Below are 22,337 nucleotides of genomic sequence, written 5' to 3'. Positions count from 1 at the left end.
GTTATGTACGAGAAGGGACAGTTGAGAACGAGCTGAAAACATACATTGGTTATAGTGATAATGGGACGGATAAGAAAAGGGAAGGAATGGATAGATGCAAAAGATTGCCAGAGGCAATTGCTCCATTTTCACACACACACACAATTTTAATTTTTTAAGTCGTTTTCAATAGCTACAACTTTGATTTTTATTCTCTTCTACATACCTAACAACTTGTCGTCCTTTTTTTTATCTTCTTCTTGTTTTGCTTTGGATCGATTAACATCAAGCGAGTCAATTGACCAATCGACCAAGTCTCTTCTGCGCACCATAAAACCAACATACGTACAGTGCAGAAGAAAGTGCAATTACAGCCTTGTATTTTGTCTTGCTTTGGCTGACTAACACAGTAGTCGAGAGAAGTCACTCACGTGCACTGAACCTGCACTTGTTTCTGCGACAACAGCACCTTTTTTTTTCCTCAGTCCTGTTCGGTTTGTCTGTCGTTTGCTCATTTATGTCCTTGACGTTTGGCTTTCTATCTATTTGTTTGGCTCTCTGAACAATTTACGCTAATCAGCGTCCAACCCAACATCTCTCCCCTTTAGCAACTATATTTGTCATTTCTTGAGTTAACAAAGCCGGTCCAGTTCAGCGTTGGTTTCACAGCTGCTTCCGCCCCAGGCCCATTTTCGTCTCCTCGCCTGGCTATCCTAGTCGAGAAAGAGAGCCTTGATCCTTCTCTTCTCCTTCGTGCCCTAGATTTGTTCTACTTTCTTTTTTTTTTTTCTTCCCCTTCTTTCTTTCGCCTTCTTGTCTGCAAAAGGCACGCCTTCTCTATTTCTTTCTCTGCCTATTTGTTTAGCCTTGCATCAGTTTCTTTCGCGCATTAGACGCCCTAATAGCGAACACAACGACTACGAAGACAACCGCCTCGCTCCGTCTCGATCTCGACCTTGACCTTGACTCGCCTTCGAAAACCACTTGACGCCCACTCTCCTACCCTAATATCATCACACATCCCATCCGTGCCACCATGGCGGCCGCCGTTTCGAAGCGCCAGCAGGCCCGCAATGAGAAGCTACTCCAGGAACTCATCGCAACCGTCCCTGGAAATAACTTTTGCGCCGACTGCAATGCTCTTAATCCTTGTGCGTATACTGTGGCTCTCCTGTTCCTGCTTCATTTTTTTAAGCCTTTTGCCCCTATGTTCCTCAACAGTAGTTCGCAACTGCCGTAGTTGTACTTGCAGTCGTCGCAGCCGGCTTGTTACTACTGCAACTGTCGTCAACTGTATTATTAGGTGAACCTCTCTGCTAACTTTGTCCATCTAATTTCTGTAGCCTGGGCATCATGGAGTGTACGTCGCTTTCCTACCTCTTCTATGTCCTATCCCGTGCCACCCCCCCCCCCCCCATTTCGCTCCCCAACCCTGCTTGGCCTCGCTCGTATTATTTTCGTGATTGCTCTGGGTTTCAATTATCCCCTTTGTCTCTTTCACTGCTTCTGGTTTTGCTAACTTTCTGTGCTCTGCAGCTCGGTGTCTTCTTATGCATGCGCTGTGCTGCTATCCATCGCAAGCTTGGCACACATATCTCCAAAATCAAGTCCTTGAGCATGGATACTTGGTCAAATGAGCAGGTTGAAGTAAGTACCGTACCACCTTTCGAAAAAAAATTATGTAGCTTGGTATATGGAGTACTAACCTCCATTTTCCCCTCTTTAGAATATGCGCAAAGTCGGCAATAGAACCTCCAATCAAATTTACAACTCGGACAACCTCAAGCCTCCAGCTTCCATTGATGCCGACACTGCAGATTCTACTATGGAACGATTTATCCGCCGAAAATACATGAACAGTTCTGGTTCACAACGGAGGGGGAATTCGAGACAGGATGAGGGTTCTCCTCCACCTCTGCCCCCTAAGGGCCCAGGCAAATTCAGTGGCTTGCGCTCAGCATCTTCTATTTTCCCATTGGGCTCTAGGAGGAAACAAGCAGCTGCAGCTGCTAACCACCAGTCTCTGACCCCCTCAACTCACCTTACAAACAAGCCATCTAAAGTCTTCGGTGCTAGTGTCGACTCGTTGGGCTCTGCAGCTGCCTCGGATGACGAGGAACGCAAACTTGCCCGACTTCGGGAAATGGGCTTTAACGACGCCCGCCGCAATTCCATGGTCCTTAAAGGTGTTAACGGCAACTTTGACCGGGCTGTTGAGGCTCTTGTGCGTCTCGGGGATGGTACCTCGCGCACTCTACCCACATCGTCTTCGGCCGGCTCAACTGGCCTCCGCTCTACACGCTCTCTCACTCCTCTCTCTCCCAACACTCCTACTCGTGTAGGCTTTGGGCTTAGCGTTGATCACAACAAACCCAACACCCCAGTATCTGCTACTTCCAGTTCCAGCCCATTTGACTCTATTCCCGCCCAACCACAGTCTTCTCAGTCTACTGGAACCATGCCTAACAGGACCTTGCACGCAAATGGAATATCTACTACGAATGCCTCCAACAACCCCTTTGGCCAGCCCCAACCACTCAGCGATTTTGACCAGGCTTTTCAGAAAATGAGCATAGCCCCGACACGTCCCTTGTTTCCTAACCATACTGGAGGTGCTACTGGCCAGGGTGCAGCTTCCATGAGCGGAGCATATGCAACTCAGGTTCCTCCTGTGCCACCAACCCCATCGCAGTATCTCGGTATAACGTCTAGCCCTAATACCAGCTCGTCATACTCTCAGCCGGCAACTCCTCTCAGCGCACATAATACGGGGTATAATCCGTTCTTTGCTCAAAGTCCAGCTACTGCTACTACCCAGTCGTTGCAACAGCAGCAGCAGCAGCAACAGCAAATGTTTATGCAGCAACAAGCTCAGCAACAGGCACAGCAACAGGCACAGCAACAGCACGTCCAACAGCAACTACAGATGCAGCAACAGCAACCCACTCAGATGCTCCCTCAACCAACGGGACAGCAGGGCCTTGGTGTTAACACTCAGCTCTATGCTGGCGCTTATGCTAACAATCCCTTTGCCCGCTCACCTACGCGCATACAGTCGCAGTCGCCATCCCTAGGCCAGATCCCCGAGTCTCAACAAACTTCATTTTATACTGGTCAGCTTGTTCAGTCTCCCGCACTCAATTCGACCAACAACCCATTCTTTTCTAGCATGTCCCAGAATACTGCCTCACAGCAGCAACATCAAACACAGCAGCCGTTTATGCAATCGCAAGCGTCGCCTCTTAGTCAACAAATGTACCAACAGTCTCAGCTACAGCAATTCCAGCTACAACAACAACAACACCAACAACAGCAGCATTATCTCCCTAAGCCCGACAAAAACTCCATCATGTCCCTCTACAACTACCCTCAGCTTGCGCCGCAGCCCACTGGCATGGGTCAGCCTAAAATCCCCCCTGCTTCTAACTCACCGCAGATTGCAAAGCCACCGCAGCCTACCCGCAGCGTCTCTACTCCTATTGCTGGAAACCGCAACCCATTTGCCGCTATGTCTGGCAGCGGGGCGACACCGGCTACGCAAGCACCAATTGCTGCAGCTGTCCCAAATGCCGCAGCTGTCCCGGCAAAACCGGCTGGCAGCAGAGAAAGCATTGCTCTGGGCATGGAGCTGGCGTGGTCAAATGGACGACATAGTCCAGATGCTTTTGCGGGGTTAAGCGCGCGCCAGTGAGGAGACGAAGGAGGGTAGAGGAGAACACGAAGAACGAGAGAGAAAGAACGGATTAACACGTTATATATTCATTTCCACTAGATGATGCATTAGCTTTCTTATTCTATACATGGCATTTATCCTTTGTTCGCTTTGACGCTTTTGGTCCCAGGGTACACCTGTAATTGTCTTAGCTTTTGTTACAGAATCATATATTTTTTACTCGCATGTGAGGGACAGAAAAACCACCTCTTCAACACCTTTCCATAGAAAGCCCTTCAATATTAATTTCCGATCCAGCTACATCTAGTCCTCCATACCCCCCCTCCGCACCTCTTCTTCAACAACCATCTTTGAGTAGGGCCTGGGCTATTTGGCGCAGGATTAGATCATTGTCTCTTCTGTTTGAACCTGAGGCTTCGGTGCAGTGCTCGAAACATAGCTTACCGCTATTGTATCTCTACCGATTTCCGTAGGTTAGAAGAAGCCACTAGCTAAGTAGCAAAAGTAGTTCCAATTCAAACCTGGAAGCTGTACATACATAGTCGTGGTGGATTTTCTTGTTCAGAAGTTTCGTGCTTGATATGAAGACGCGGCGTCTAAATACACCTCTTCATCCTTGCTGCAAAATCACGGCTTACATTTCATTTACTAAATTCAGGTCTGGTTTGGAGGCCCAAGAGGTTATCGTGAACTGGAGACTATTCAACATGGCTATTCATGAGCACTATCCTCTGATTGGACCAGCTCATTTTGCTGGTAAAGACTAGGAAAAGTAATTACTCCAAAAAGACCCAATAAAAAGCAAGCCGAAGCTGATGACTTCAGCTTGAAACCCGCCGGCTGCCCGCCGGCTTTTGCCAGCTGGCATCACAAACGCCCAGGGTCCCTGCTTCGTGAAGCTTTTCGAAACTGTGAAGGTCTAAGAGAATAAGTAGAAGCGTTGATTTGAACCTGTTATAGCAAAAGACCCGTCCCTAGCTTCCCTTTTACATTCTTTTTACATGAGTCTCAGAATGGTCCCTAAACTAGTCCCAAGTGTAAGTTGTCATGCTCATAGCTTATGACTTTGGATATGTGACTCTTCCTTGTCTCCCCAATCGACAACCCGATATCACACCAACTCATTCGCATTTACTCTCTCACTTATATTGGTTAAGTTGGCTAATATTGATTTTTGCAGTTCCTCCGTGCTGCGTGTGCTCCCCGCACAGCGCCTCGCTTCGGAGCCGTGCTGGCACCTCTCGGTCTGCACCAGCAACTCCGCCGGCTATCGGACGAGACTCGGCATGCCATTGACAAGGCGGTGGCCTCAGCCCCGGTTGTCTTGTTCATGAAAGGCACACCAGAGCTGCCGCAGTGCGGATTCTCACGCGCCACAATTCAAGTGCTGGGCATGCAGGGCGTCAACCCCGAGAAGTTTGCCGCCTTCAATGTCTTGGAGGATCCGGAGCTGCGCAATGGTAAGTGGAGGGGAAATAGAGGGCTTGCACTTTGGATCAGCTGCCCACAATGAGCCCATGTGGTCCGCGTAGTCTGTGAGCCTGTGATACTAACTCATACTTCCCCCTCCCCTCTAGGCATTAAGGAGTACTCCGACTGGCCGACCATCCCCCAGTTGTACATCAACAAGGAGTTTGTTGGTGGCTGTGACATTGTCATGTCCATGCACCAGAGCGGTGACCTGGCCAAGATGCTGGAGGACAATGGCCTGCTTGTGGAGGCTGACGAGGCCGAGAAGACAGAGTAATACAGATTAGGCTACTGGGCTTCTTCGATCACTTGCTCCCCTGTACATTATTGCTATTGCTATTGCTACTACTATTATTATTGTTATTTGCATTTTGCTTCCTAACCACAGTATATTTCGAGTCTTGGTGTCTTATTGCGTACCAATACCACTAGTGGCCCTACTATTCACCCTCCCGATATTCTACAGAATCGGATACGCAGCGCCATCTCCACGTGGGTCACTCCCAGCAGACCAGATGCATGTCCCTTCAACCGCATCTACCATGCGTTTAATAATTTGTCCTCGACCGAACAGCTCTCTCTGGAAGCCCTTAAGCACCGAAACTTCATGGCCCAGCCGCTTCAGTCCCTCGATGGTCTCCTGTGGCATTCCATCTTCAACGCTCACCCTCCAATTCACTGTTCCATCTGCGCGTTGTGTGCCGCTATCAATACAGATTCGTGGCGCATCCAGTGCTGCCTGTGGGTCTAATCCTCCAACTATCTGACCAAGAAGTACCTGCAATTGGCCCTGGGGCTGCATGAAGCCACCCATGACTCCAAAGGCCGAGTGTAGCGTACCATCACGCGCGTGTGTAACTAGACCAGGGATAATGGTGTGATACGGCCTCTTGCGTGGGGCTAGCACATTTGGGTGGTTCTGGTTCAGAGAGAAATTTGCTGCTCGGTTTTGTAGCGCGAAGCCACACCCAGCCGGCACGATGCCTGTTCCAAAATTGCCGTAGTTTGAGTTGATGAATGAAGCAGCGTTACCTGCACTGTCAGTCACACAGAAATACACGGTATCGCAGCTGTTAAAAGCTGGCGAATCGCCCGTGCTGGTGTCTGGTAAGCCGTGTATAACTTCTTCTGCCGACAGGGCACGCTCTGCTTTGAATAGTTTCGCCCGTGAAGATAGATACTCGGACGAAAGGAGCTCGGTTGTCGGTACACGAGTAGTAGCAGGGTCGCTAACAAACCAGGTGCCATCGGAGAAAGCGAGACGCAGAGACTCGATTATGACGTGCAGATACGGCGCGGTATTGTGATTGCTCGCAGCCCACTTGGGGATCTTTCCCTGCTTCTCAAGCTCCTGTATAATTCCAAGTGCCATTAGTGCCACAATGCCTTGGCCATTAGGCGGATGCTCCCATAGATCGATAGTTTCGTTCTTGGCGCCCAGGCCTTGGCCGCTGAACCGCAATGAGAGTGGAGCTGTCTCTGCTGCAGCAGCGGTGGTCATGTGATGTTCAAGGTCAGCGAGTGTCAGATGACCACCACGAACCGTAACGGCCGCGATGATAGCTTCAGCAATGCGGCCAGTATAGAAACCCCTTTTGCCATGGGTACCCAGCGTGCGAAAGGTCTGGGCGAGCTTCGGATTCTTCATTAGATCGCCAGGGAGGGGTGCCCGCACTCCACCAGGGCCTTTGGGATCATTCTTAAGTATCTCAGCGAAGTTAGGCGAAGCTCTGCGCAGGAGTTCTTCGGATCTAACCCACTGTAGCAGGTGTTAGTATGTCAAAAAGGGACGGGCCATTTGTAGAGTGAAAGGAAAGGGGACTTGCCAGATTCGAGGAGATCTCAGATACGGGGAATCCACTCTCACCAAGCTCAATGGCAGGCATCAAAATATCCTCCAGGCTAACTTTGCCACTGCCAAACTGTTCCACAGCATCAACCCATCCTGCAGCCGCTCCGGGAACCGTCACAGCATGCACGCTGGTCATAGGAATCCTTTCTAGTCCGTTTGTGTCCTCAGCCAAACCTAGGTCCCTGCGGGTTCTCTCTAGAGTATATTTCTCGCCTGATCGGCCGGAGCCATTAAGGGCCGAGACCTTGCCAGTGATTGCATCATAATACAGCATGAACATATCACCACCAATGCCGGTAGATGCCGGCTCGGTCATGTTGAGGCCAGCAGCTAAACTATGTCAGTTACGAGTTATATACATACATGCGGGCTGTTAGTGACGGAGAATGGATGTAATTACCAACTGCTACAGCAGCATCCTGTACCCATGGGTTGTCGTTAGTCACATTGGATCAACAGTATCTAGAGCTGTCAACTCACTGCTGCATTTCCACCGGCCTGAAGAACCTTGAGTCCGCATTGGGCTGCTAGAGGTTGAGTGCATGCAATGATACCTTTAGCGCTGTATACAACACTCCGTCTGCTGTTGAAGTGGAGAGTCTCGCCGCTGTATTGGGCAGAGGTTTGTGTACTGTCGAAGGTCATGAGGGGTAATGTTGGATTGATGCTTCGGTAGTTTCATGAAAGTGGAAAATGAGGAGAATGGCAGCGGGGAAATACGATCACAGGCTAAATGTTGAGGAGCAGGTCAGGGTCGCATTCATTATGTTATATAAGTCGAGCTGGTCCGAAACCCTAATGTTCACAGTACCCATAGCCGAGGACCCTGGTAAGCGCTTCCTCTAGGGTTATCAATCTCCCAAGGCACTGATCGGGACTGTCTCCATATTTCACCCGCACTTTATCCTATTCGGCAAGCTTTGCCCCACCACGACTTGAGTGACAGCCGAGAGATGAAGTTGGATTATCACGACATTCTTCCTTCTGCTTCTCTTTACTCTTATCTAATCGGAATAAAGATATCGAAGATAGTTGCTGAACTTGGCCGCAGTTCATCTGTTTTCAGTCTTTCCCTGATTAGTCAGCCGCCATATAGCGGGCTGTGTTTCAGCTTCTTCACCAGGCTTGAATCTCTGTCTAGTCTTTGCTTTCTCTGCCGAGCCTCTTGCCTTTCTTGCATCTTCAAGGCTTAGAATACGGCCTCATAACCCACTATTAACTGCATCGCAGCTATTTAAGGAGGCCAACTACATTATAGTGTTAGGAATCATGACTTCCACTCCAGCCGGGACTAAGCCGACACTCTCGGTGTCTTCGCATCCTCCCCCGCCACAGTCTGGGCCGTCTACTTCCAATCCTGTACCCAACCGCTCTACTATAACCCCCGCTGTAGCCCAGCCGTCGGCACGTAGAAATCAAGCTATGAGGCGACAGCACCGCTCGGCACGACGGCCGACTGGCGATCGTTATGATGAGGATTACTTTGCCGAGATCAAGGCCCTTGGCAATACCCACGGCCGCCGTGGTCAGACCTCCATTACTCACCTTCTCAATTATGCTGCACCGCCACGCCTGAACTATGACCATACGGCCTATGCTCGTACTTACCGACGCCAGCCCGCCTGGGGCTCTGGCTCTGGTTATCATGCTGCCGATAAAGCTCGCTATGTCCATGCCAACTACCGCTTTATCGTGTCTCCTGTCAGCTCGTACAACTCGCAAGCCACTAATGCTGACGTGCAGATTGAATGGGGCCATGTGTTCCAAGTCATTGCATCAGGCATCTCGCAGTTGTCATCGTGTCCCGTATGTTTGTCAGAACCTGTAGCACCACGAATGGCTAAGTGTGGCCACATCTTCTGCCTGCCATGTGTCATGCGCTACATGGCCACCCTGACAGTTGAGGAGGAAGAAGAGCTTAGGAAGCGGCCAAATCGCCAGGTGCGCTGGAAAAAGTGCCCAATTTGTGACGATCATGTGTATATACACGACATGCGCCCAGTCCGCTTCTATTCAGGCCAGGAGACTGCCCTGCCACGGCCCGGCGATGATGTCATTTTGCGGCTAATGGCGAGAACGGCAAATTCCACTCTAGCTTTGCCAAAAGGCAGTAGTGCTGAGTCCCTCCATACTGGGACGGAGATCCCATGGCACTTTGCCGCCAATGTTCTGGACTATGCGCGCATTATGAAGGGCACTATTGAGTACATGGAGGAGCAGCATGACGAGGAGATTATAGCGCTAGAAGAAATGGAAAAGAGCGACGAGCTGATGTACGGCGAGGACAATGAGTGGACACAAAAGGCCATCCACTCTGTACAGCAGTCCAAAACAAAACTCCAGGATCTAGTTGTCCCTCCCGACGCAGGTCTACCGTCCCCAGTAGACGATAACGAATCGGCCTCCACGTCTAAACAACATCCTGACACACCAGAGTTTTACTTCTACTCGGCACCGCCTCATTTGTACCTCTCACCACTCGACATCCGAATTCTCAAGACTAAATACGGCAATTTCTCCGAGTTCCCATCAACGCTGCTGCCCCGCGTCGAACACATCTCCACAGGCCACGCCGTCGATGATGCCCTACGAAAACGCGCAAAATACCTTAATCATCTACCACATGGGTGCCTGATCAGCTTCCTCGAGTGCGATTGGACCGACATCATTCCCGCCGATACTCTTGCTCAATTTGCAGATGAGATTCGCCGCCGCCGTAAGCGGAATGCCGACAAATCTGCCCAAGAAGATCGCCTCAAGGTCCAGGCCGAGCGCCGCGAGACTGCCGCTATGCAGCGCTTCAGCGGCACAATGGCCAGTGTCACCAACGACAGGTACGGCCATGTATATAACCCATACATGGACGATCCTACATACCAGATTGACACTCCTGTCGATCTTGATGCCGACTTCCAGCCCCTTCCTGGGACTTCGCCGCCGGTATCTACTACCTCGTCGCATCTCGCTCAGCCTGAATCTAGCGACCGCGACGCAGCATCATCAATGGAACTCAGCTCTAAAACGGTTTGGGGCACGCGGGCTGTCGCAGGAGATCAGGCCAGCCGTGCCACTGCGGATGTGGTCGACGATGGCTGGCTACGCGACGAGGATCTTTTGGACCGTGAGTTGGCACTGCAGCTGCAGCAGATACAGATGTCTGAGGCTAGGGAAACGGCAGATGAGGTATTAGGGATGAATACGGAGGCAATCATGACAAACAGCGACAAGGGCACCGGACCAGGTGGAAAGAAGAAAAAGAAACAGAAGCAAAAAATTACGCTAATGAGCACGGGGAGTCGACGGGCGATGTGAGAGTAGAAATAGGCATTAAAGAATGGGTTTTGGGAAGAGCATAAGAAACCAAAAGACAAGCAAGCAAGCTATACAGACAGACTAGAAGCAATTTTTTTCACGAGACATTAATACTACAACAGCATCAGAAAAGAAAAAGACCAAAATAGCACATATGTGTTAGCCAAGATATCGCATTTTCGTTTCGATACTGTTTACTTAACAAACATATATAAACAATTATTTAATTCTGGGATCCCTAAACATTATTCCCAAAAAAAGTAAAGGAGACATAAGAGGGACATGTATGCGTTCAGACAACTAACGTGCAGTAGAACAAGCAATACACACTAAATCAACCAAATAGACAAAAGCAAGGCATGTTTAGTAGGTTTTCTTGTTAAATGGTAGCTGTGTGTCCAAACTTGGGTATGATTGATCAAGCAAAAAGGAACAAGAGGCGCGAAGCAGAACAGGAAGAAATAACGAAAAAAAAAAAAGAGGGACACACAAAAGGAGAAACCAGGAGACAAACTAAACCCAAGAATCTCCAAAAACCAACGAGCAACCGAGGAAGAGGGTTAGAGTAGAGAATCAAGCAAGAATAAAGAGAAGCAAGAAGGAAAAAACATATATCTAACGAATAGCAGCAGACTCTTTGTTTCGTCCAACTATCTCCAGCTAAATAGTCTGCTGAAGAAGCTAGAACGCTTCTTCTTGCCTGTCGTCTCCTCGACTGGCGCAGCAGGCTCGGGGGCAGCCTCCTTTTCAGCTTTGGGTACTTCCTCCGCCACTGGAGCAGCAGGGGTCTCTTCAGTCACGGGAGCAGGGGCTTTGGTCTCCTCGGTAGCAGGTTGGGGGGTAGCCTCAACAATAGGCTCTGCGACAGCTTCGGTAGCCTTAGGGGTAGCTTCCACCACTGGCTCGGGGGTAGCCTCAACAACGGGTTCCGGCACCGCAGCATTCACTTCCTCAATAGCAGGTTCGGGAGTGGTTTCGGGCACAGGCTCGGGAATAGCCTCAACAGGCTTAGACTCAGCGACCTTGATCTCCTCTACCGTAGGTTCAGGAGTAGCTTCAACAGCAGGCTCTTCAACAACTTCAGAGGCAGCCTCGGGGACAGGGGCCTCGACAGCAAAAGCAGCAGAAACGCCGCCGGGAAGAGCATCAGACTTCTCGTAAGATTCCTCGTCAAGCTTCACGTTGGCATTGATCTCCTCCTGAGTAGCAGGGACGGGGACTGTGTCATCGCACACGGCGATGGGGTTAACAGCACCTTCAGTAGCGGGAAGGGGAGCAACTGAGACAGTTTCCTCTTCAGGAGTTGCTTCGACAACAGGCTCCTTAACATCAGCCTCCTCAACGGGAGGTTCAACGGAGGCTTCTTCGGCGATAGAAGCCTCGGCAGCAAAAGCAGCAGGAACGCCACCAGGAAGAGCATCAGACTTCTCGTAAGATTCCTCGTCAAGCTTCACGTTGGCATTGATCTCCTCCTGAGTAGCAGGGACGGGAACTGTGTCATCGCACACGGCGATGGGGTTAACAGCACCTTCAGTAGCGGGAAGGGGAGCAACTGAAACAGTTCCCTCTTCAACCGGAGCAGCCTCAACAGCAGGCTCTTCAACGGGGGTCTCCTCGATGGCAGGAATCTCCTCAGACTTGGTCTCCTCGGATGCAGCCTCTTCAGGCTTGATCTCCTCAGTGATGGGAGTCTCAACAGCGACGGCAGCCTCTTCAGGCTGAGTATCCTCAGCGATGGCGGCAGCCTCTTCAGACTTAACCTCCTCAACAGGAACCTCCTCATCCTTGGACTCCTCGGTCGAGATCTTCTCAGCCTCAGCTTCTCCAATAGTGGTTTCTTTGGTGCTGGGCGCCTCCTCGGTCTTGGCCTCCTCAACGACAGGGGTCTCTTCAACCTTAGGCTCCTCAACAGAGACTTCCTCACCCTTGGCCTCTTCTACAACGGGAACTTCTTCGGTGGTAGTAGCTTGCTCCGGGGTCTCCTCAAGCTCAACTTCTTCGGGCTTGGTATCTTCAACAGGCGTTTCTTTCTCTACAATGGTCTCCTCCACGGGAGTCTCTTCAGGCTTAGTCTCTTCAGGCTTAGCCTCCTCATCGGTGGGGGTCTCCTCAGTAGCGGATGTACCTTCAATAGGGGTTTCCTTGGAAACAGTCTCTTCAGACTTGGCCTCCTCAATAACAGGGGTCTCTTCAGCAGGAGTTGGCACTTCCTTCTCTAGAGGAACCTCTCCAGCGAGAGCGGCAGTTGATGACATTGGAGCGGCTGATGATATCACAACATCGGCGGCAGAAATGGGCTCGGTAGGTTCTTCGGGGGTAGCTTCAGGGGCAGCTTCGGGGGCAGCTTCGGGAGCGGCTTCGGGAGCGGCTTCGGGAGCGGCTTCGGGTTCAGCTTCAGGAGCGGCTTCGGGAGCAGCTTCGGGAGCAGCTTCGGGGGCGGCTTCAGGGGCGGCTTCAGGAACAGCTTCGGGGGTGGCTTCAGGAGCGGCTTCGGGAGCAGCTTCAGGAGCAGCTTCGGGTGCAGCTTCGGGTGCAGCTTCGGGGGCGGCTTCAGGAACAGCTTCGGGAGCAGCCTCAGGAGCAGACTCGGAAGTAGCCTCAGTAGCGGGAGCTTCAGTGGCAGATTTCTCAACAGCGACGGGCTCTGAAGGGGTAGTCTCCTCCTCAGCATCCTCTGCATCTTCGGTAGTTTCAACTGCCTCAGCAGCAGCGGCATTCTTCTTCTTCTTGTTCTTCTTCTTGTTCTTCTTCTTTTTAGACTTGGCTTCAGTGCTAAGGTTCAAGACATTGTTGACAGCACCGGACCCATCATCCTCTTGAGGAGCGCTGGTGTCAAGAACCCATTCTCCATCAACAAAGAACTAGTAACGAATGTGGTTAGATTCAGGAACATCTCATTCTAATGAACAATGGAAATGTGTCATTTTTGTAGTGACTCGCAGCAGGAAAATGAAAAAAGGGGAGAAAAAGACTAATGCATGTAGAGATTCCATTCAGGAAAAAAGACGCCATGCCATGCCAAATAAGATGGACAAATCCAACTATATCACAGATGTAAAAAGAAAAAAGGCTTGTTGGACGTGAAATATTGGCCGGTTGGGTGGGCGAACTTGGTAGGATGCACTATGTCGTACTTTCTGCAGTCCCCTGGTTCTTGTCCTTGTCTCCAGGCGGGCAGGGGTGGATGAATCAAAATCAAATAGAAACAGGGTGGTTGTGGCGACAAGTGATCGATAAGACAAAACTTGGAGATAGCGGTTGGTTGCGACATGGCATGACGTCTGATGCAAGACGATGCAGGTGATAGAGAAAAAAAATTGTCGCAGCGAAAGGGAATTCTGATTGCAAAAAAACAAGGGAGAAAGGGATAGGAGTGTGAAATGGAGTTATCAGCATACCTTGTAAAGAATCTTTTCCTCGTTGTCGGGCAGAGTCACAGTCTTTTCGAAAACATTGTCGACCTTTTCCAGCTTTTCAGTCTTACTCCAGTCGTCAAAGGTTCCCGATACGATGACCTCAGTGGCAGGCTGAGACCTATAATAAAAGGGCGGTTAGACTCTTGTGAGACTCTGAGTAAACAGGCAACAAGCACAGATTGCAGTAGATTTGTTGATAAATAGCACGAGCAATGGGTTTTATGCAGCCAACAGGACAAGACCACGACGAGCATAGAAACAAAAGAGCGCGGCGATATCAGTAGATAGATATAAAAGGATATAGAGAAAGCACAGGACAGAGGGGTGCTATTAAGATTTCGTCTTGGCTTCAACTTGAAGACACAGGCAGGCAAAAAGCCAGTCAAGACCCCGCCATGATCTCATGGGAGTCAATCCAGCTGACAAAGAAATAAAGAGCGGCAAGCAAGACAAGACAGGAACAGCCACGTCGAGTCATCTTCATTTCCCAATATCAAGCAATCAGGCAAGTGCGGAAAAGAATGAAAGAACGAAAGAAAACACACCAGGTAAACTTGTGAGCGCCCATGATTCCAGAGCGTCCGCTGTGAGGGGTATTATGTAGACGATTCGGAAGTCGAGAGAAAGGCTCTAAAAGCTAGTAATGTCGGTATCCACGGATTGAGCGGAGATGTCTGGAAAGCGACAGAGAAATAAAATTCAGGGAAACTTGAATTTTAATAAAGATTCTTTTCGTGGGTTGTCGACAACACAGGAAAAGACGGAAGAAGAAGGGGAAAAAAGGAAGAAAAACGGTTGGGAAAAGTAAAAAAAAAAAAAGGCGGCAGAAAAAAATTATTAGCAAGGCCGTAGCAATGAAATGAAGTAAGAGAGGGAAGGAAGGCACTTGTTCTTTCACTAGCCAACCAGTAAAAAGGAACCAAACAAGTTGTGGCCAGGAAAAATTCAAGATAAGATTGGAATAAGACGTTATCGCATCTATCAAGCTGGGCCAGGACTTGAGCGTGATCTAACCTTTTTCAAAAAAGAAAAAGGCAGGCAAAGAATTGATGGGACGGGGTTGACAAGAAGGCAAAGAGAGCAACAAACTGAGAGATAAAGAGTAAAGAAGAGAGGAATAGGAAAAGAAAAAGGGAAGGGAACAAAAGAGGTGGGAAGAGGCATGGACGATAAAACGGGCAGAAACTTTTTCTTCACCAGACAGGAAGCTGCAAACACACATTTAGGAAACTACTAGCCATGATTCTGGAGACCACATCCGTCTTTAGTAGGCTATTGCCAGCCTGTGCCAAACAGGAACTTGCTTTCAGCGGGCGTTCTATAAATCACTAACAGTACATCACCAGTACTTGAGACTACAAGTAGTTTACAAGAGATGGAGGGGTCCTTGTCCCAGCTTCAGTGTAACACAGAGGGGCTCAACCAGGTCACGGGGGTGGCTATTGATTTATTTTAAACCAGAAGCATTCCATATATGCCCTGTAAGCCCTGAGAGCGCTACAAGCATCAGTGGGCTGAGCAGTCTTGAGAGGGTCCTAAACTCTCAAGGGCCCTCTCTGCCAATGCAAGTATTAATTGCCCGCATTGGATGGCAGAAGAAAGACAAAGACCCCCCCCCAAGTCAGCTTCACCCATTCATCTTCGCCATGCAACACCAGCCATCTCTATTTACTGACCTGAACAAAAAATCCTCTTCGTCCTTTCGCCCAAGGCCTAATTTAATACGTCAATATAGCGGCCGGAGGACTTGTTTTAATCCCAAGCATGCAGAAACAAGCTTGGCTCTCAACGGGCGGGAATTACACCTATCAACCATAAACCGTGTTGGTGCTGCCTTTGCTGTTGTTTTGTTATCTTTTGTCAGCCCATACACAAAGCTAAGCCAGACAGAAGGCCATAGGTGCAAGCGAGCTGTTGGTGTGACTGCATATTACATACAGATTACACCGACAGACAGATACATGACACAAACAGCTTGGTGTAGATGACCAAGTCGGGTGAGATGCTGTGGTACTTGTACTTGTACCTGTACTCGTGCTGGCGATTACTACTCGCACCTGTTGTTTGTATTTGCTACTTATACTTACTTCCGAACAAATCCCCCCACACATAAAGCAAACAGCCATCCAACAAAGGCAAGGAGCAGCAAAAAAGCAAACAGCAAAGGTAGCATCCATGCCCACTTTCAGCATCAATCGCCAATGTGGGACCCATATAAAACAGAGCAGCCATCCCATCCCATCCACCTTGACGACCAAAACGATAAGTCAAGAGTAGAAGTACCTTTGTACCTCTCCTTGCAACTATACCTTCCTACAGTTTAGCGATTAATTCCCAGCCTTCTCTTCCACAGTTGCCCTATAATACTAACCTGATGAGCCTAGACGTGAGGCACGTCTATTTTTTGCACAAGATGCTAGGAAACATTTGGCTACTCGCCAGCGAAAGGATGACTTGCTACTCTAGTTCAGCCTTCCGCAACAGTTCTCGCTCGTCTGTGCTTCCCCTCCCCTCTCCTCCTTCACCTAGTTAGGACAAGGCAATACCAAGACGTCATTGCAAGAATGAGGGAGAGGGCCTGTTTCTATTTTTCTCTATAGCTTCCTACTTGATTCCATATATTTCATATTTCGGCCTCGTTGTGAGCCTCTCACCGCCGTCTCTCTAGGTAACTATTTTATTCCTTTTTATCCTCCTTCCCTTTTTTCTTATTTTTTCTGCCTACAATGTAACCTTGCAAAGGCGGAAAGGAAAATTATGACAGGGGCCCAAAAATTGTTACGGCATGTGACGATTAAAGCATAAAGCAGTCAAACCAAGAAGCTCCTGGTAGATGGACGTTCTTGTTGTTCTTGTAGTTACTACACTTGTAAATTGATAGCTGAGAGCAGCCCCCCCCCCCCCCCCCCAACAATTACCAGTGCCCGTCTCATACCTTCTCGTCTAAGCAATTACAGTCATAGCTTTAAAATTTCTCTTCCCTGCCAGCCCATGTCATGCCTATACGCCCTCCCCCTCTTCCATCTCTCCACTTCACGATATTTGCTACCCGCCCTGTTTAAAGCCTAGCAATCCTTCACCCAAAACATTCATCGTCATCGCCACTTTCTACTCAGATGACACATTCTTTTTTTCCTTGTCTTTGCGTTGGTAAAGCTATCTTTCAGCGCTGACCCGCTCGCCTCTGTTGTAGATCTGTGCGGTGTTTTTATTTTGAATAAGGTCAGGCAGTGAGTTAGACCTTCATCAATAAATCAACAGCAGGGTCGATATTCCATTTGTACCAACCAAACTGTGGCTTGCTGGGTGCACATGTGCTTTGATGAAGATGGTACTATTGCCATAATTCTCAGAATTTCATCATTTCAATAAGGGTTGATAACCCGAAGACTTCACCGCCTTTTGTCGCCACACATTGACGCCACACACAAGCGGTCATCAGCCACATATGCTACGGTTCAAGGCCAGGCCCCTCAAATTTTCATGGCAGAAAATCACGGCAGAAAAAAAAAAGTTCGAGCTTGGTAAGGCGCGGAACTTCACTGGACTTGTCTCTCGTTTCTGAGCCACCTTTTGCCTTGGCCCCCATAGTCACAGCCGGCCTCTTTCCTCTCTCTGGCTTGCTATCTTCCTGATTTATCCCCTGCGTTGCCCGATACAATGGCCGACGGCAGTATTGATTCTTCACTCACTTCCACTTCGCAAACACTGACGCTCCCTGCGACTACCACCACTACATCCGCTATGGCCACTACCGGCTCGTCAAGCCCATACAGTGACTTTTTGGAGTCTCTCCAACGCGACAACCGCCATACCTTCCTCCGGCCTACATCAGATATCGCCACAGCGTCACTAAACTTTGTCAAACTGACACTGGATGACTTTGCCGGCAAGGTCAGCGACGAGCAGCTTGCATATGTGCGTGAGCTCAACAAGAAGCGAAAGCGGTCCGATGCCCCTGTTGCTAAGGGCGAGGTGCTCAAGTTGCGCAAGGTTCACGTTGATGGCCTTGAGACTTCGCAGATCTGGCAGCAAGCCCACAAGATAATATCGAGCTCCCTGGCGTATTCCCAGGATGTCATTCGCGAGTTGGAAGAGAAGAAAGAGATTATCTCCTCTTCTAATAATGGCAGCGGCTCTGAAGCTGAGGAACTAGGCTCTAATTCAGATGATTATTCTGACAGCAACGGGGATGACGAGGACGAGGACGAGGATGATGAAGATGAATCCGAAAACGAAGGAGAATACGATGAGACCGAGTTTACCGGCCTCGATGACGATGACAACGAGCAAGATGCTACTGAAGATCAAGATATCGAGCAGCTCGGAGGCCAGGATAGTGAGGAAGGGAGCGAGAACGAGAGCGAGGACGATGGCGGTTCTTATACCGAAGACCCGTTTGGCCTTAATGACGGTTTCTTTGACATTGACGAATTCAACCGACAGTCGCAATGGCTTGAGGAGCAAGATGCCAAGGGTGACCCCTACACTGACCATGTCAGTGACGAAGAGGAAATTGACTGGAGTGCCGATCCCATGTCAAAGCCATCAAACTCCAAATCCAAGTCTGGCGATGATGCCGAAATGAATGATGACGACAGCGATGCGGAGGACGACGAAGAGAATGGCCCAACTTTTGGCAACGTCGATCTGTTTGCCCCTGACGGCGCCAGCGAAGACGGCCTGTCAGATCAGGAAGACGCCGAGGAACCGGACAACGAATTCAATGCCAACAACATATACTTTAAGGACTATTTTGCCCCGCCGCCTAAAAGAAAAAGTCAAGCTGGCGCTTCCAAGCCCCGTAAGCAGCCCAAGAAGATTGAAGATGTTGACGTCGACCGGGCTATGAATGACGTGCGCCGCGACCTGTTTGACGACATGTCTGAGGATTCGGCCAATGAAGATGACCTGTCAGATGCCTCGGCTGGCGACCCCAAGTCGCGTCGCTCCGCCCACGAGCGTAGACAAGCTAAGCTGGCCGAGGAGATCCGCAAGCTTGAGGCTGCTGCTGTTGAAAAGCGCCAATGGACTCTATCTGGTGAGGCAGCGGCAGCTGATCGCCCAGCCAACTCGTTGCTCGAAGAAGACCTAGACTTTGAGTATGCCGGTAAGCCAGTACCGATGATCACTCCCGAGGTCACTGAGGGTATCGAAGACATGATCAAGCGCCGAATTCTAGCGCGCGAGTTTGACGAGGTTGTTCGTCGCAGACCAGATACTGCCGTAGCCGACACGCGTCGTGGACTAGTGGAGATTGACGACACCAAGAGCAAGAAGGGTCTAGCAGAGATTTACGAGGAGGAGCATATCAAGAATGCCAATCCCGACAGCTACATCAGCCAGTCAGACGAGAAAACTCAGCGGGAAGAACGCGAAGTCGAGGCCATGTGGAAGAGTGTGTGCGCCAAACTCGATGCATTGAGCAGCTGGCACTACAAGCCCAAGCCAGCCGAGCCATCACTGACTGTTGTCTCTGACGTGGCTACCGTGGCTATGGAGGATGCTATGCCTACCACTGCACAGGGTGTCACGAACGATTCCGCCATTGCGCCACAAGAGCTCTACAAGACTAGTGCGGCCACGGCAGCCAAGGGAGAGCTGGTCACACGTAGCGGGCTGCCATTGGCTCGCCAAGAACTTTCACGGGATGAGCGCCAACGTATGCGTCGCCGTGATAAGGAGCGCATGGCTAAGGATGCATCGGATCCTGATGCACGACTGTCCAAGAAGGCTAAGATGCAGAAAGACACTATAGAGGGCCTGCGCAAGGGCGGTGTCAAGGTAGTCAATCGCAAGGGTGAGGTGGTCGATGTGGATGGAAATAAGATCAAGGCCGATAAGACAATGTCATCAGGGAACTACAAGCTGTAGATCTAGACTGAGGATGCGTATGCGTGGGGGGAGGGAAAGGGGGGAAGGTCAAATATGGGGGGGGGGGGTTGCCTGGCATATGTGTCTGAGGGCTGTATACCGATGTTCTTATTTCTTTGCCGCTTTCTTGTGATGGATGGTTCTTGTTATCGCGACTCATCATCCCCTTTCATTTATTTTGTTTTTCTTTTTAGGGCTTTTAGGAGTTAGTGTTTGACATCTTTTTCTTTTTCGCATCAAGACACACTTTCATTTCTTTTTCTTCTCACATGTGTCTTGTTCGTTCTATTGCGTAGTCACGTCCATACATAACATAGTCAGCCCCGCCTTCCATTCCGCTTTGTTAGTAGAAAAAATAGAAATATCACTCCTTCTCATCACCTCACGAATCCTCTTCTGCTGGCTCCTCTGTGCGTGCTCTCTTTTCCTCCTTCGGTTCCGCTAGCAAGTCCTCTTCAGCCTTACGCTTACTTCCCACTACTGGAGCTTCTGTCGCTGGTGCGGACACCGCTGGTGCCGAAGTAGTCTCCACTTCGGGCTTTCCCTTTTTGCGTACAAGCCCAGACACATCACGTGCCGTCTTCTTCGCCTCTTCAATCCGTGCCTGTGTCTCAGCGGCTGATGCACCCATAGCAGCGCCCAGAACACCGCCGAGAGGGTTGGAGGCTAGGGCAGTGTTGAGATCGACGGGGGGGCCGCGGAGGTCAATAAGCTAGGCCGCGAGAAAATGGTTAGCCACATCTGAACAAACGCAGATACGTAGTATAGTGTAAGTAGGTAAAAAAAGTAAATAACAAGCACTTACCCGTTGTTCCATGTCGGCAATTATGTCCTGCACATCTGCAATTTGTGCGCGCGTCACCTCATTTTCCTCTGGTGACGCCATAGTCGCCAAATCAACCTCCTTCGCTTGCAGCTTGAGCTTCGTGCTCTTTAGCGCGGCTTCAAGTTCTCGGACTGCCTCATCACGCAGCACCTGATCGATCTGCTGTGTGCCCTCAGTCTTGCCGTCATCTTCGCCAGCTGTAGTCGTAATCGAGGCAAACTCCAGCGCCAGCGATAGCTTAAAGTGAGCCTCGGCAATTATTTCCGAGTCCTCTGGGTAAAGTTGCATCTTGTAACGAAGTGACTCGCGCGCGTCAGTGATGGCATTGGTGTAGCGCTCGTTCTCGAGTGATATCTCGCCAAGCAGGTCGTGGACATCAGCCAAGCGCTCTTTGATGTGACGTACAAATGCCGAGTCCTCTCTACGTGCGGCGGTGTCTACCGCTTTACTCTCATCTTCAGTAACTTCTTGCTCTTCAACCTGTTTAAGCTTCTTGTCGAACAACAAACGTGCTAGGTCAAGCACTTCAAAGGCTACGGCCAGATCGTCATCCTCGCCACTATCATCGCCTTCCCCGTCGTCGCCACTGGCGTCATCTTCGTCTGCGTCTGAGTCTTCAAAGTTTTCGTCGCCGGTGAACTGAAACAAGGGCTTCTTGGAGTCTAGTAGCTCTTGTGACTCCTTCGACATGGCACCCAACGGCTGCTCTGGGGGCGGTGCTGAGGCGAGAGTGGACGAGCCCGCCGCGCCATTCGCCTTGGGCGTCTTTTGCTGTGACTGTGTCTTCTTTTCCGGCGCCTTTCCACCTAGCACGTCACTCCGCTCCTGACCAAGACGGAAAACACAACGACCGTATAGGAACAAAATATCGGCATTTTCAGGATTCATCTCGCCGTTCTGCTCGGCCTGTAGCTCGGCCGCCTTTCCATATTGCTCGGCCGCTTCTTCGTAGTTCTTTTGAGCATACAGCGCGGTTCCCTTAGCACAAAGGTCAGCCAAGGTAACCTTTTGCGAAAGGGGATCGTTATCTTCAGAGTCGAGAGTGGTTAGCGCCTCGGCGATCGGGGTGGGAGTAGATGGTTCCACTGTAGCGTTGGTGTCTTGAGGAGGCTCAGTAGCAGCAGCAAGCTCGGGAGTGGTAACGGCAGCGGCAGCGGCAGCGGCAGCAGCAGCAGCAGCGGGCTGATCGGCCATGATTAAAGATTTTTGGTTGGTTGCTAAGCGACGTTCAAGAAGGAAATCAAAACAACAACAGATCAAAGCAGCGATGGGTAGTAGTTAGTTGTGAAGAACCTAAAAAAAGATGGGAAAATTTAAAAAAAACAAAATGAAATGAACAAAAGTGAAAGTTTTTCTGGTTCCTTCCTTGAATCTCACTAAAATACCAAGGTACGAGAGGAGACCAGAGTGTATTTTAACAATCGAGGAAAAAACAACAGCTAACTTGTTGCCTTTTTGCGTCCGCAGCGCAAGGCGCGTCTGAATAAGGGTTGGTACATGGGTTCTGGCATGGACGTAGGCTCTAGCGTGTAGTATATAGTGCATCTAGCTACTCATACTACTCGCACTGTTCTGTTGCGCATTTTGGGGGTGGCAATCCAACGCTTCTGACAGTTTTTACTACCCGTGACTCGACAACCACTTTCCCCGTACTGGACTAGGCTTGGTTTTACTATATGAGACAACGCCGTGACTTGCAACTGGCAGTAATAAATCCCCCGTTCTAGTATCAGGAACGGAAAGGCGAGGTCATGCTATTGTGCGTTGCATGCTAACTACTACACCTCGCCCAATAATACTGCTAGCTTGCTGTTGTATTTCACTAACAACTACACCATATGAGAATGCCGGACAATAGCAGGAGAGCTAGCGTAAGGCGACAGCCGAGTGTGAGGGCTATATATGTCGAGAGACGGGCTTGAATGGACAAATGTA

The 22,337-nt window shown here is 49.9% G+C and overlaps 7 protein-coding genes across 7 annotated transcripts; 4 read left to right on the top strand and 3 right to left on the bottom strand.

Annotated features, from left to right (window-relative positions):
• Window positions 1-1,015: 1,015 nt before the first annotated feature.
• Window positions 1,016-3,670, top strand: HOO65_011165 (UBA domain-containing protein 3; the record flags this gene model as incomplete). Its single annotated transcript, XM_071005439.1, has 4 exons — window positions 1,016-1,130; window positions 1,323-1,339; window positions 1,516-1,626; window positions 1,766-3,670. The coding sequence occupies 4 exons, from the start codon at window positions 1,016-1,018 to the stop codon at window positions 3,668-3,670; spliced, it is 2,148 nt and encodes a 715-aa protein (XP_070862987.1).
• A 995-nt stretch (window positions 3,671-4,665) lies between these two features.
• On the top strand, window positions 4,666-5,399 carry HOO65_011164 (Monothiol glutaredoxin-5 mitochondrial; the record flags this gene model as incomplete). Its single annotated transcript, XM_071006142.1, has 3 exons — window positions 4,666-4,689; window positions 4,833-5,112; window positions 5,230-5,399. 3 exons carry the CDS (start codon window positions 4,666-4,668, stop codon window positions 5,397-5,399), a joined length of 474 nt encoding a protein of 157 aa, XP_070862986.1.
• A 183-nt stretch (window positions 5,400-5,582) lies between these two features.
• HOO65_011163 (Gamma-glutamyltranspeptidase small chain) lies at window positions 5,583-7,619 on the bottom strand (the record flags this gene model as incomplete). The annotated part of the gene is made up of 4 exons (XM_071005577.1): window positions 5,583-6,881; window positions 6,973-7,304; window positions 7,375-7,393; window positions 7,455-7,619. The coding sequence occupies 4 exons, from the start codon at window positions 7,617-7,619 to the stop codon at window positions 5,583-5,585; spliced, it is 1,815 nt and encodes a 604-aa protein (XP_070862985.1).
• Window positions 7,620-8,243: 624 nt separating this feature from the next.
• HOO65_011162 (putative RING finger protein P8B7.23) lies at window positions 8,244-10,286 on the top strand (the record flags this gene model as incomplete). The annotated part of the gene is made up of 1 exon (XM_070999896.1): window positions 8,244-10,286. The coding sequence occupies one exon, from the start codon at window positions 8,244-8,246 to the stop codon at window positions 10,284-10,286; it is 2,043 nt and encodes a 680-aa protein (XP_070862984.1).
• A 650-nt stretch (window positions 10,287-10,936) lies between these two features.
• HOO65_011161 (5'-AMP-activated protein kinase subunit beta-2) lies at window positions 10,937-14,270 on the bottom strand (the record flags this gene model as incomplete). The annotated part of the gene is made up of 3 exons (XM_071005347.1): window positions 10,937-13,147; window positions 13,685-13,820; window positions 14,248-14,270. 3 exons carry the CDS (start codon window positions 14,268-14,270, stop codon window positions 10,937-10,939), a joined length of 2,370 nt encoding a protein of 789 aa, XP_070862983.1.
• A 3,092-nt stretch (window positions 14,271-17,362) lies between these two features.
• Window positions 17,363-19,576, top strand: HOO65_011160 (U3 small nucleolar ribonucleoprotein mpp10; the record flags this gene model as incomplete). The annotated part of the gene is made up of 1 exon (XM_070999895.1): window positions 17,363-19,576. The coding sequence occupies one exon, from the start codon at window positions 17,363-17,365 to the stop codon at window positions 19,574-19,576; it is 2,214 nt and encodes a 737-aa protein (XP_070862982.1).
• Window positions 19,577-19,958: 382 nt separating this feature from the next.
• Window positions 19,959-21,596, bottom strand: HOO65_011159 (NASP-related protein sim3; the record flags this gene model as incomplete). Its single annotated transcript, XM_071005722.1, has 2 exons — window positions 19,959-20,288; window positions 20,382-21,596. 2 exons carry the CDS (start codon window positions 21,594-21,596, stop codon window positions 19,959-19,961), a joined length of 1,545 nt encoding a protein of 514 aa, XP_070862981.1.
• Window positions 21,597-22,337: the final 741 nt, after the last annotated feature.

Source organism: Ceratocystis lukuohia (assembly GCF_044167205.1).
Source record: "Ceratocystis lukuohia strain C4212 chromosome Unknown Supercontig1_pilon, whole genome shotgun sequence".
Classification (NCBI taxonomy): Eukaryota; Fungi; Ascomycota; class Sordariomycetes; order Microascales; family Ceratocystidaceae; genus Ceratocystis; species Ceratocystis lukuohia.
Note: the sequence above shows the minus strand (reverse complement) of the source record. Positions and strands in the feature narration are given on the sequence as shown.